This window comes from Pan paniscus, chromosome 13, assembly GCF_029289425.2.
Source record: "Pan paniscus chromosome 13, NHGRI_mPanPan1-v2.0_pri, whole genome shotgun sequence".
Taxonomy (NCBI): Eukaryota; Metazoa; Chordata; class Mammalia; order Primates; family Hominidae; genus Pan; species Pan paniscus.
In genome coordinates, this window is record NC_073262.2 from 39,890,528 (window position 1) to 39,904,470 (window position 13,943).

The 13,943-nt window shown below is 41.1% G+C and overlaps 1 protein-coding gene across 1 annotated transcript in view; it reads left to right on the forward strand.

Annotated features, from left to right (window-relative positions):
* The window catches only part of MAP3K19 (mitogen-activated protein kinase kinase kinase 19), an 88,675-nt gene that overhangs the window by 11,274 nt on the left and 63,458 nt on the right, over positions 1-13,943 (forward strand). The window contains exons 4-6 of the mRNA XM_003822805.5: positions 794-989; positions 8,465-8,653; positions 11,271-11,425. Of these exons, the coding sequence (XP_003822853.3) occupies positions 794-989; positions 8,465-8,653; positions 11,271-11,425 (540 nt within the window). The remainder of the gene's footprint in view (positions 1-793; positions 990-8,464; positions 8,654-11,270; positions 11,426-13,943) is intronic.

Here is a 13,943-nt window from a genome sequence, read left to right on the forward strand (position 1 = left end):
AAAAAAAAAGGCTCCATGCAGGAGAGGGTAGTTCGGTGACCTCCAAAATTGCAATTTGAGATATTTCAATGATTTGGAAAACTGATATGAGTTATTTAAAATTAGGGCTTTCCGGAAAATCCAGAACAGTGGGCACTGTGCTTCTTAATGATTCCCACTGTGCTAGAATCACAGAGGAGACAAAAGGATAAGTCATGTAATGTCCCTGCTATTGAGGAGCTTACAGTATTGTTGGGAAGCTAGGACTTTCAGAAAGGAAATACATATAAGGTGGTTAATAAACAAGCTAAAAAAAAAACCAACAAGAATTTTCACCTGTAGAATGTGCCAACCCTCTGTAGATCATATTTCAGATCCTTACCAACCTTCTGAAGAGGGGACGATCATTTCCATTTTAGAGATAAGTAAATGCAGCCCAGAGATAAGCCATATGGTCGTAGTCACACAGTTGGTAATCTGTGGAGAAGGAATTTAAATCCAGGTTCTACTGGGCTCCAAGCTTGTGCTGTTTCCATTCTACTGTGGATACATCCTCTCTTCTCCTCTACCACAGCAGATCTTCCAAAATAATGGTGAAACTATTATTCTTCCTAATTCAGCATGTACACAAAGAACCAAGCCTGGTGGTATTGCGGCATTTCCCCCTATTTTCAAAATTGTCTTTAAAACTGTTATAAGAATTTTATACATAAAAGAAGGAAACAGGTGGCAGTAAAGGCAGAATATGTTACATTTGAACCACTCACAGCTTTGCTGGCTCTCATATAATTAAATCGTTCCTTTTCTTTTCAAGGCAATCATGTGGAACTAGCAAGATGAATAAAAATAAACTGATTCATGATTTCCTAGAAGTGGTTTCAAGAGGTGATGTGGAAGTCATCTGTGACTATATTACCGAAGTCCAATCCATCCTCGGAAACCTTGACTTTCAGCACCCAGAGACGGGGAATACGCCTCTCATTACTGCAGCAGAGGAAAATCTAACAGAGGTAACATGTGGCATGCTGGGCTCAAGGATAAAAAGTCTTCCAAACTAAGGATTCTGAGAGTGAGGTATTTGTGAATAGTGATATCACCCATTGCCATGAAAGAATGTCTGAAGATACAAAGTGGGGTATAGGGAGGTGGATACCGTAAATCTAGATAGGAACCATCTCTATTCATTTCCTCACTCAGTCCACAAATATTCCTGCTATATCCAAGGTGATCACTAGATTTTATGGTGGATCTGGATGTGAATCAAACACAGATGCCACCCCCGAGGAGCTAATGGTCTAGTGGCGCCACATGATGGACCCTCAACTCCATCAGTACCTGGAAATTTATGCTTTGCTCTAACAAATGCACGTAAACCTGGAAGTAGGGAAACAGGGGTAAATAAGTGAATAATAAGACTTAAAAGGGCAGCAGACTTTGTCCTCTTTATTCTAGCTGTATCTCCAGCTACCAGCAGAGAGCCTGACCCAGCCAGGGGTTAATAAATATTTATTAAATGGAGACATTAATGAAAAAGTAACCCATTTGGGTCTTATTCATCAGTTATATCATTGTGTGCCATAACTTATAAAGTTCTGTTTAAGCATTCAGGTAAAAGTGGCAACAATATGAGCATGTAGAGTTGGGGAGAGGCAGCAAAGAGGGAGGCTTCATGAATAGAAAGGGCAAGAATAGGGAAACTAGGCTGGAAAAGACAAATTTCACTCAACTGCACAAGTTGATGCCTCTGTAAGTTCTTGGGACTTTGTTTTTTTGTTTGTTTTGTTTTTTGAGACAGGCTGGAGTACAGTGGCACCATCTGGGCTGACTGCAGCCTCAACCTGCCCAGACTCAGGTGATTCTCCAAACTCAGTCTCCCAAGTCGCTGGAAATTACAGACACATACCACCATGCCCGGCTAATTTTTTTTTTTTTTTTTTTTTGGAGACATGGGGTTTCAGCATGTTGCCCAGGCTGGTCTCAAACTCTTGGTTTCAAGAGATCCACACGCCTCAGCCTCACAAAGTGCTGGGATTCCAGGCATGGGCCACTGCACCTGGCCAGTTCTTGGTACTTTAAATGCAAGTGGACCCTCAATCCTGCCTGGTCACCTTTGCTTCCTCAATTAGCCTCTCTTGACTATGTTTTAAGCTCTTTTTCTTTTTTGACTCCTTTCCATGAATGCTTTTTAAACAAATTATAAAATATAGCACATATGCTAAAAAAAAAAAGAAAGAAAATTAATGAAACAAGCACCTGTGTACCCAACACCCAGGTCAAAAATTAGAACATTGCCATGCCTCAAAAGCCCTCTCTGTATATGCCTGTCTTGAATTGCATCCCCCACCCTGGCTAACCATTATCTTGAATTTTGGGTTAATAATTTCCTGGCCACCTCTGCATCCATGCCTAAATAATTACTTGCTTTTTCCTGGTATTGAATATTATAAAAACAAACTCACACTATATATGTTCTTGCATAACCTTTTTTTTTTTTGAGATGGAGTCTCACTCTGTAGCCCAGGCTGGAGTTCAGTGGCATGATCTCGGCTCACAGCAACCTCTGCCTCCTGGGCTGAAGCGATTCTCATGCCTCAGTCTCCCAAGTAGTTGGGATTACAGGTGTGCACCACCATGTCCAGCTAATTTTTTGTATTTTTAGTAGAGATGGGGTTTCGCCATGTTGCCCAGGCTGGTCCCAAGCTCCTGACAGACTCAGGAAATCCACCCACCTTGGCCACCCAAAGTGCTGGGATTATAGGCATGAACCACTGTGCCTGTATTGTGGCATATATTTTTATCTAATGGAACACTAGATAGCACTAAAAATGAAAAACTGTAGCTACACTTCATGTTTCAAAATGGAGGAATCCCAAAAACATGATAATGAACAGAAGCAGCAAGTTATGCAGGAACATGGCTGGGCATGGTGGCTGAGGCCTGTAATCCCAGCACTTTGGGAGGCTGAGGTGGGAGGATTGCTTGAGGTCTGGAAAAAGAGCTTAAATATATATATACACATATATACATACATATATACATACATACATAAATATATACATACAAATATATACATACACATATGTATACATATGCCACAATTTATCTGCCTACACAATTTATCTCCCTATCCTACTCTGGTGGACATCTGGGTGGTCTCCAGATTCTTGTCATTACAAACAATGATGCTTCTTTCCATCAGCATTTAAAAATGCTTAGATAAGTGCCTTCTGCCAGCCCATAAAGAAGCAAACACCTCCCCTGATCCCATGTCCTCCTGCAACCACTTCCTTTCCTCTCTCAGGCCTTTTCACTCGCAGACATCTCTCGAGAACTATGAAGGATCTGAGATTTTACCCTACTCGCAGCTAATGAGTTAGCGTGCCAGAATTGCTTGGATTCCTAGCAGAAGAAACAACTACTGGGTCAGAGAAAAAGGGCAGTGTGTTTATTCATAACAATAGCATTAGTCAGAATTTTAGCAGTTTTGTATTAGTTCCCTAAGCCCTAATTCCCACTGAGTGATAGGAAGAGGACCAGGTGACCCCTGAACTTGCAGTGAGTTGCATGACAGCAGAGGAACCCTCAACTTAGAGACCCCTAATAATTTACAATGTGCAGTAAGCAAAGCTACTCTTTGCTGCAGAAGGAGACACTATTTCTATCTTCCAAGGCCATTCACTATACAAATAAGCTTGAAAAGTTTGCATGGAATAAAGACAGTTGGCACTTTTGCTCACAAGACCTGCAGAAATGTAAGAGACCCGTGGAGACATGCCTCCTAACAATGTCCACCCCTCATTTCTACACTATCTTGGCATCTGATTAATTGTCTCATTATTTCATCACTCTCTTGGCCACTCTGATTAATCTCACCAACAGAGGCTGGGACCAAATTCATCAATTTGTCTCATATAACATTCAATGAAAGCTGCTGTCAACAGAACTCCAAGCAGCAGGAGGAGGCCAGTCTACAGTACTCACCTCAACAATGCTGCGCAAAGTCCTGAATCCATTCAGCTGAACAAATCACATAAACCATCCGGGTCTGCTGTCAAAAACCAGGTGATGGCTCACGCCTGTAATCCCAGCACTTTGGGAAGCCGAGGCAGGTGGATCACCTAAGGTCAGGAGTTTGAGACCAACCTGGCCAACATGGGTGAAAACCCATCTCTTCTAAAAATGCAAATATTAGCCGGGCATGATGGCGGGTTCCTGCAGTCTCAGCTACTACAGAGGCTGAGGCAGGAGAATTGCTTGAACCCAGGAGGCAGAGGTTGCAGTGAGCCAAGATAGTGCCACTGTACTCCAGCCTGGGCAACAGAGGGAGATTCTGTCTAAAAAAAAAAAAAAAAAAAAAGAATGTTTTACTGGTTTATCCTCACTGCCTCCACTTACTTACCTCTTCAAACTACTGCAGTCTGACATCTTCCTCTACTACTCCATTGAAACTGCTCTTGCCAATGTTCCCTACAATGTCCTTTGCCGCTTCTACCTCTTAGCACCACTGGACTCCAATTTTTCTTCAAGTATTTTCCTCCTTGACCTCCTCCTGGTTTTTCCTCTTACCTCTCTGGCAACTTCTATCCAGTCCCCTTTATGGGCTGTTTCTTCTCATCCCTTAAATGTTGGTGTCCTTCAATCATGTGAGGATGGCCCCTGATTCTCAAGCACATATCGCACACACACACACACACAATGTTGAACTCCAACTAAATATTTCCACTTGTATATTACAGACATCCCAAACATAACATGTCCAAAATTATCTTCATCATCTTTCTTCCCAAACCTTACCCTCCTGAGGGACACCAGCATCAGTGTTACCCATCTTATGAAATCAAATAAACATTTAATTATTTGAAATTGAATTAAATTAAGGCATCATCATCTATTTATCTTAAACTACTCATTCACTCATTCATAAAATATTTATTCATGTGATAAGATCTCTTGCCCTTGGGGACTTATATTTGAATGAAGGTGAAACACAACAAATAAGGAAACAAGAAGCACTTCAATGAATTACAAATTGTTATTAGTACTTTGAAGTAACCAATAGAGTGGCTTGTCTTTAGAGAAAGTGGTCAAGAAATCCTTAATGATGTGGTTGTATTTATGCTAAGACATAAACGAAGGGCAATTGGGGTAGAGGGAACAGCAAAGACAAAGGCCTTGGTTAGGAAAAAAAAAATCTTGGCCAGGTGCCCAGTGGCTCACACCTGTAATCCCAGCACTTTGGGAGGCTGAGGCGGGCGGATCACTTGAGGTCGGGAGTTTGCGACCAGCCTGACCAACACGGAGAAACCCCGTCTCTACTAAAACTACCAAATTAGCCAGGCGTGGTGGTGGGGACCTGTAATCCCAGCTACTCAGGAGGCTGAGGCAGGAAAATCGCTTGAACCCTGGAGGCGGAGGTTGCAGTGAGCCGAGATCGTGCCATTGCACTCCAGCCTGGGCAACAAGAGTGAAACTCCGTCTCAAAAAAAAAAAAAAAAAAAGGAAAAAAAAATCTTGCATTTTTGAAGTATAGAAAGGTGACTTGATCTTGCAGAGGGAGGGTGAAAAATGGCACAAGATAAAGCTGGAAATGCAGGCAGGGGCTGGATCATGCAAAGCCATAAAGGCATGCAAAGGCATTTTCAAAAACAGCTTTATTGAGATAAAATTCATATACCATACAATTTACTTACTTAAAGTGGCCACTTCCATGTTTTTTTGTATATTCATATTAATATGCAATCCTCACAATTGATTTTAGAACACCTATCATCTCAAAAAGAACTTCATCCCCAGAAAAAGAAGATAAAAAGAAACCCGATATCCTTTAGCTATCACTCTCTATCCTTTCTTCCCAACTCCCACCCCAGCCCTAAGCAGCCACTTATCTACTTTCTGTTTGTATAACTGTTCCTTTTTTATTGTTTTTTGTTTGTCTGTTTGTTTGTTTTGAGACAGGATCTCACTCTGTTGCCCAGGCTGGAGTGCAGTAGCACGATCACAGCTCACTGCAGGCCCTACCTCCTGGGCTGAGGTGATCCTCCTGCCTCAGCCTCCCAGGTAGCTGGGACTACAGGCATGTGCCATCATGCCCAGCTAATTTTTGTATTTTTTGTAGAGACAGGGTTTCACCAAGTTGCCCAGGCTGGTCTTGAACTCCTGAGCTAAAGTGATCCACCTGCTTCGGCCTCCCAAAGTGCTGGGATTACAGGTGTGAGCCACCGTGCTTGGCCTCTGTAACTTTTCTTATGTGGGATTTTCACATGAATGGAATCATATAGTATGTGGTCTCCTGTGATTGGCTTCTTTCACTTAGCATAATGTTTTCAAGGTTCATTCATGTTGTAGCATGTGTCAATACTTTATTTTTATAGCCAAATAATATCACATTGTCTTTATATACAACATTTTATTTATCCAATCCATTGACAGAAAATGGTTCTTTTCATCTTTTGGTTACTATGAATAATGCTTCTGTAAACATTTTGGTGTGAGTATATGTTTTCATTTCTCCTGAGTACCATACCTAGGAGTGGAATTGCTGGATCATAGGGGAGTTCTATGTTTAATCATTTGAGGAACTGACAGACTGTTTTTCTTTTCTTTTCTCTCTTTTTTTTTTTTTTTTGAGACAGAGTCTCACTCTGTCACCCAGGCTGGAGTGCAGTGGTGCAATCTCAGCTCATTGCAACCTCTGCCCCCTGGTTTCAAGCAATTCTCCTGCCTCAGCCTCCCGAATAGCTGGGATTACAGGCGCCTGCCACCGTGCCCGGCTAATTTTTGTATTTTTAGTAGAGATGGGGTTTCACCATCTTGGCCAGGCTGGTCTTGAACTCCTGACCTCATGATCCACCCACCTTGGCCTCCCAAACCAGACTGTTTTTCAAAGTGGATGCACCATTTACACTTCCACCAGCAGAAATGGTGGTATGAGGGCTCCAAGTTCTTCTCATCTTTCCAACTCTTGCTGTTATCTGAATTTTTGATTTGGGCCTTTCTAGTGGGTTTCATGCAGAAGCACTTGAAATGGAGAGAAGGCTGTTCCATTGCTTCAGACAAGGGACCATGGTGGCCTGGTCTGCAGTGGCAGTACAGCAGACAGACAAAAGTACACTGAAGACAGTATCTTGGAATTATCCCTGATTTCTGGCTCAGTGTTAACATCCGCATTGAATAAGTGGCTATGTTTTGTTAATTCCACCTCCTAAGTGTTCCTAGATTATGCCCTCAGCCACTAAATCTCCACTACCATTTCTCTTGTTCAGTCGCTGTCGTCTCTTCATAAGGCCACTGTGGTAGTCCTCTCTCTGGTTCCCCACTTCCCTTCTTCCCCACATCAATCTATTTCAGCAGTCAGAGTGATTTTCTAAAACACTGACCTGATTATGTCATTTTCCTGAGGAAAATCTTTCACTGTCTGCCTATTGCCCTGAAGACACAGCCCTAACTCCTCAGAGGGGTTTGTCAGGTCTTTCAGGACTGAGGCACAGCTGATTTCTCCACCCGCATCTCCTTCCCGTCCTTTTCTTATTCTGGGCTCTAGACATACCTAACTCCTTCCAGAGCTTTGAATATTACTTGCCCTCTTGTACACACTGTACTTTATTCACACTGTATCCTCTGCTTGGAACAGTCTTTCTCCCAGTCTGCCTGGCTGAGTCTGATTCCTCAGGTCTCAGCTTAGACATCACTTTCTCCAAAAAGTCTTCGCAGACTCTCCAAGATATCTTAATAGATTTTGTCGAAGTGCCCCCATCATCCTCCTGTATTCACTTCTCTTGTTACATTTATCACCCAATGTTGCAATTGCCTTTTTTTTTTTTTTTTTTTAAATATGTCTCTGTTCTTCACTAGACTGCAAATACTTTAAAGGCTGGCTGCTGGTCTTGTTCATTGGTGCAGTCTCAGCACCAAGGACAGTTCTTAACATGCAACTGGGCAGTCTGTCCCCTCACCATATTGAATAGAGTTTACTCTCTTTCTAGAAACACTTGCAGAAATACTTGTGACATTCAAGGATATATAAGCCTGAATCATCTTTGTTTTTGTATTTTTTAGAGACAGGATCTTGGTATGTTGCCCAGGTTAGAGTGCAGTGGCTATTCACAGTAGGATTATAGTGCACGATGGCCTTGAACTCCTGGGCTCAAGTGATCCTCCTGCCTCAACCTCCCAGTAGCTGGGATTATAGGCACACACAACCATGCCTGCTCCCTTCGGTTTTGTATTTTTGATTATAGACAGTTATAAAACTTCAATGTTTTGTGTGGATTTAACATACAATACTCATAGATCTCTAGTCCCTGCAAAAAAGACTACCCAAAAATCATGCATGTCATGGAGATTTTTGTTCCCCAAATTAAAAAGGGCAAATAGCAGTTACCCACATCCCGATGAATCAGAGCCATGCCTAAGTCAGTTTTCCACCTAGCTCTGAAGACACTGTTGGTACTTTAAAATATTTAACTAAGACTGTGTCATTTTGCAGGTTGTTGGATTTCTTCTGGAAAAGCGAGTAGATATCACCCTTTGCAATTACAGCAATCGAACCGCAATTCATGTAGCTAATTGCAATATCCAAAGACAACTCTTGGCAGTCAATAGAATCCAGGCTCCCCAAATGCAACTTCTACAAAGTTCATGGCAAGGTGATCTTGAGCAAGTTCAACATTTACTGGTTAGTTGATATTTGTTTCTGTCTTTGGGTGGGTGAGTGGATGGTGAAAAGGGCACAGACTACATATGATTCCTTTTAAAGAAGAATAAATTCTTTTCAAATATAATCCTAGGAAGTTTCAGACAGAACATATAAAAAAGAAGGGATCAAACAGGACACTGGGGTGGAAAACAAGATAATAAAAGAACACAGGAGCAGTCGATTTCCACCTTCCTCGAGCTGGGTGCTAGAAGTCACGCAACACCCCTGGGAAATGATTTGCTCCCAGGAAGCCTCCAGAGGACCACTATCAACTTGCTCAGAGGAGTTCCCTTGGCATCATTGCCATTTGTACAATTGCTGCTTAGATCCCTTTGGACCAGTTGCTGTTATTATCTTTATCCTGAAAAAGGAATCTGAGAGCCTATGCCTTGCATAATATTTAGTTGTCATGAAAGAGTTCAGAGGATACATTTTTAAAGGGCTGTCTTCTCAGGGTATTGATCCTCGTGTTTAGATTTTCTACTTACAGATACTTTTTCCCAAAGCAACTTGCAAAATCATATGCATAACCAAGGACATTAATTATTGGTGACTGGTAATTGCCTACTCTTGGCATTTACCTTCAAAGAGACTGTCAGACCATGTGACCTTCCAACTGAAAGAAAATCAATTGCTGCTAGGAAACAGTTTCTTCTAATCCCTTATGGTAAAGACACAAACAGATAAAGAAAAAAATGAAAGATATTCCAGTCAGGTACAGTTCAAGAAGAGATATAACAAAACCAAACAATACTTCAAATTCTTTTGTTGGACTAAATGATAGTCTAAAATTGCCAGACATCACGAACTGAGGCTTAGAAATTTTTTTGAAAGACAATGTATTTTACTTAATGGTGTTTTCAGCAGTTGTGATTGTAATCTAATGTTTTTTTGTTTGTTTGTTTATTTGTTTTTTTGACGGAGTCTTGCTCTGTCGCCCAGGCTGGAGTGCAGTGGCGCGATCTCGGCTCACTGCAATCTCCACCTCCTGGGTTCACGCCATTCTCCCACCTCAGCCTCTGGAGTAGCTGGAACTACAGGCGCCCGCCACCATGCCCGTCTAATTTTATTTTTGTATTTTCAGTAGAGACGGGGTTTCACCATGTTAGCCAGGTTGGTCTCGATCTCCTGACCTTGCGATCTGCCCGCCTTGGCCTCCCAAAGTGCTGGGATTACAGGCGTGAGCCACTGCGCCTGGCCCAATGTCTGTTTTTATAGCCACATTTTTAACCCCTAAACATTAGGAACCAAGTTTTAAGAAACTGGTACCTGTAACTGGATCTATACCTTGATCAACAGATGCTGAATCGATATGCTATTGCAAGACTATTCTCAGTTCAAAATTTTCATATTGGTTCTAACTAATAATAAACATTGATATCAGAGGTGGTTTCTTCTTAGCGACTAAAAAAAAAATTAACTAATTAATTCCCACAGTACCCTGCTGAAGTAATACCATTATCTCTAGTTTGTCCCTAGAGAAGCTGAGGTAGAGACACTGAGTATACTTACATGGCATAAAGTGAAATAGAAATGGAAATTAGTGCATTTCTTTGGTCTATAAAATGAGGAATTTAGGTGTTTTGGCCTGCGGTAGCTTTTCAGTTTTGAATTATCCAAATTAAGTTTTACTTTCATTAAGGCACCAAATTACATTCATATGCCTCCCTCCATTTGACTATATAAATACAGGTAAGTTAGCTGTTTTTTTAAAAATTTTTTTTTTTTTGAGACAGGGTCTCACTATGTTGCCAAGGCTGGAGTGCAGTGGCGTGATCACAGCTCACTGCAGCCTCGACTTTCCCAGGCTCAGGTGATCCTCCCACCTCAGCCTCCTGAGTCACCAGGACTACAGGTGCATGCCACCATGCCTGGCTAATTTTTTGTATTTTTAGTAGAGATGGCGTTTTGCCATGTTGCCCAGGCTGGTCTCAAACTCCTGGGCTCAAGCAATCCACATGCCTCAGCCTCCTAAAGTGCTGGGATTACAGGTGTGAGCCACCATGCCCGGCTGAGCTGCTGTATTATTATAAATTATTTATTCATTCAATGAATGTTTACTGAGCACCTACTGTGTGTTAGACACTCTGCTAAGTACTTTTTACATTCTAGCACCAATCAGCAACATAACCCTACAAGGAAGACACTACTATTCCACCTTACAACTGAGGGCTCTGAAGTTTAGCAAATAGGGTTGCCAGATTTTGCAAATAAAAATACAGGACACCCAGTTAAATTTAAATTTCAGATAAACAACAAATAGTTTTTTGTATAAATACATCCCAAATGAAAATTATACATGATTTAACTGGATACCCTCAATTTATCAGGGTGATTTGATCACCTTTTAACAGGGTGTCCCTGATACAACCTGTCAGGGAAGTTAAATAACCACCTTAAGCAGCTGAGATTGAAACCCAGATCTGTCTTTCTGGCTTGTGTTCTTTCACCTCATCAGTTTCCTTTCAGGACAGACACTGAGAAAGAACATATTGAAGTTATAATGAAACGTTGGCCAAGCAATGAAAATGCAAAGATTAGCACAAAGAGCTATGCAGTAAAAACACAACAGAAATAAAGCTGCATGTTTTTAAAGGCATCTGAAGAGTTCCTGGATATAAATTTCCCAAACCAACATGGCTTGACCCCTCTGATGCTGGCTGTGAGAGATGTGGACCTGTTTGAGACTCTTGACATGTTAACAGTGTACAAACCTGTGGAAGTTCTGTCCCAGCTCCTAAGGCATCATGCGTGAGTATGAGCAGTTAGTCAGCCCAGCTGAAGGGTGTCTATTCAATTGTTATTTACAGAAATCACATGTAAACCGAGACACAAAGCTTCTTTTTTACCCTTTCCCTCCATCCCTCCCATCCTTTTCTTTCTTTCTTTCTTTTCTCTTTCTTTTCTTCCTTTCTTTCTTTCTTTCTTTTCTCTGTCTCTCTCTTTCTTTCTTTTCCCTCTCCTTCCTTCCTTCCTTTCTTCCTTTCTCTCTCTCTCTCTCTTTCTTCCTTTCTTTCTTTCTTTCCTCTTTTTTATACAGGATCTTGCTCTGTTGCCTAGGCTGGAGTGCAGTGATGCAATCATAGCTCACTGTGACCTCAAACTCCTGGGCTCAGTGGATCCTCCTGCCTCAGCCTCTCGAGTAGCTGGAACTACAGGCACATACCACTATGCCCGGCTAATTTTTAATTTTTTGTGTAGATGGAGTCCCACTATATTGCCCATGCTGGTCTCAAACTCCTGCCCTCAAGCTGCTCTCCCATCTTGGCCTCCCAAGCTGTGGAGATTACAGGCTGTTTTCTACTATATATACCAAATGCACATGCATCATCATAAAAGTGACTTCACAATTGAAAAGTGATGTGCAGTTTCTAAAATTTGCTACCTATTATTCTTATGATATCTGGCTTTGTTTCATTTCTTGAAATGATTACTGTTTTGGTAGTTACTGGGAATGTCAAATAATTCTTGAGTATCCAGCTCTCTACCCCCAAGATATTACTAATTATTTCAGAAAACACTGTCAATGTCTGAAAAGCAATTTATAATAGTGTTTTCAAGTTATCTTAAAATTACTATATGTCAAATGCTCTTTTAGGAGGGAGGAGATAAACAATGAACTTTTTTTAAAATAAGAGGGTTAATAAGCAATCTCTTATGTTACAATTGCAGTTTCCTAAAGCTGTTACTTAGTTATCTTGTCATCAAATAAGAACAGATGGCCTGAGCTCTTTCTCAGTATTTCATATGAATTTTGTTTTGAAAAAAAAAAGGAGGAGGGAGCTTCAAGAACAAAATTATAGTCAAGAATACAAGATATTGTAAAAGGATCAGTTAGTATAATGGAATGAAAAGGGAATTTTGAAGCTACTTCAGCCTAGTGTTGAGAAATAGTTTGGCCAATTGATAAAAGTGGAGATTCCTGGACATCATCCCAGAGATGTTCAGTAGGTCTGGATTGGGGTCCAGAATACTGGAAATCAAGGTATGCCACTTGGAGACACCCTAATCTAGGCAGATGAGGAGAGGTCCCAATGAGTTTATCTTTACTTGTTTTTATGCACCCTTAAATAATTATAAAAATTTTTGTCCAAAGTTGGGAATTCTCTGCAAATATGATAAGTGGCTTGCTTAAAGCCATATATCAAGGTAGTGGCAACCCCAATTCTCAGTCCTATGCTATTTCTTTTGAATTACAATCTTTGATGAAGAAAAGTCCGTAAGAGAATATTACTGTGGCTCATGACACATTACCCTGTCCCATAGCAACGAAGAGATTCAAATTCAAATGTTTTAGGATAGAGACCATGATCAACTTGCTCCTTGTCCTAGAATAGGATAAGTAAAGCAAGTTTCATCATTGTTTCCCTCACTGTAATCTATTAATGGGATTCTCATCATTTAACTTTGGATTTCTCTGAGCTGATACAACATAGAGAGGATAAGAAGAGACTTGTGCTGTTGTAATAGAGAGGATAAGAAGAGACTTGTGCTGTTGTAAATGGTCCTAAGATCAGCCAGTTGGGTTTACCAACCACAAAGCCAGGTAAAGAGGAATGAAAAGGCCATGTGGGGGCTGGGCGCGGTGGCTCACGCCTGTAATCCCAGCACTTTGGGAGGCCGAGGCAGGCGGATCACGAGATCAGGAGTTCGAGACCATCCTGGCTAACACGGTGAAACCCCGTCTCTACTAAAAATACAAAAAAAATTAGCCGGGCATGGTGGCGGGCCCCTGTAGTCCCAGCTACTCGGGAGGCTGAGGCAGGAGAATGGCGTGAACCCGGGAGGCGGAGCTTGCAGTGAGCCGAGATCGCACCACTGCACTCCAGCCTGGGTGACAAAGCAAGACTCCGCCTCAAAAAAAAAAAAAAGAAAAAAGAAAAGGCCATGTGGAGAGGCACACTTTGGTTTTTATGACAAGATTGCTCCACTCATCCAAGAGACCATGAAATAAAAGTATCAGCTTAATTTTAAAGAGAAGATTCTATGCCATTCCACCATTTTGAATCATAAAAGAACTAGCTGTTAGCATTAGAAAAAATAAATATCAAAAAAGTCAGCAGTTAGCTTAATTATTGAAAAGAAAAAAATCAAGTGAGCTATTTGGAATGATAAGACAATCGTTTATCAAAATGTTTTAATCCTTATGACTCATTGAAAAAAATTTAAAAATATAAAAAAAACAACAAAAGATGTTTTTATCTTTACTTGATTTTATGCACCCTTAAAGAATTATAAAAATTTTTGTCCAAAGTTGGGAATTCTCTGC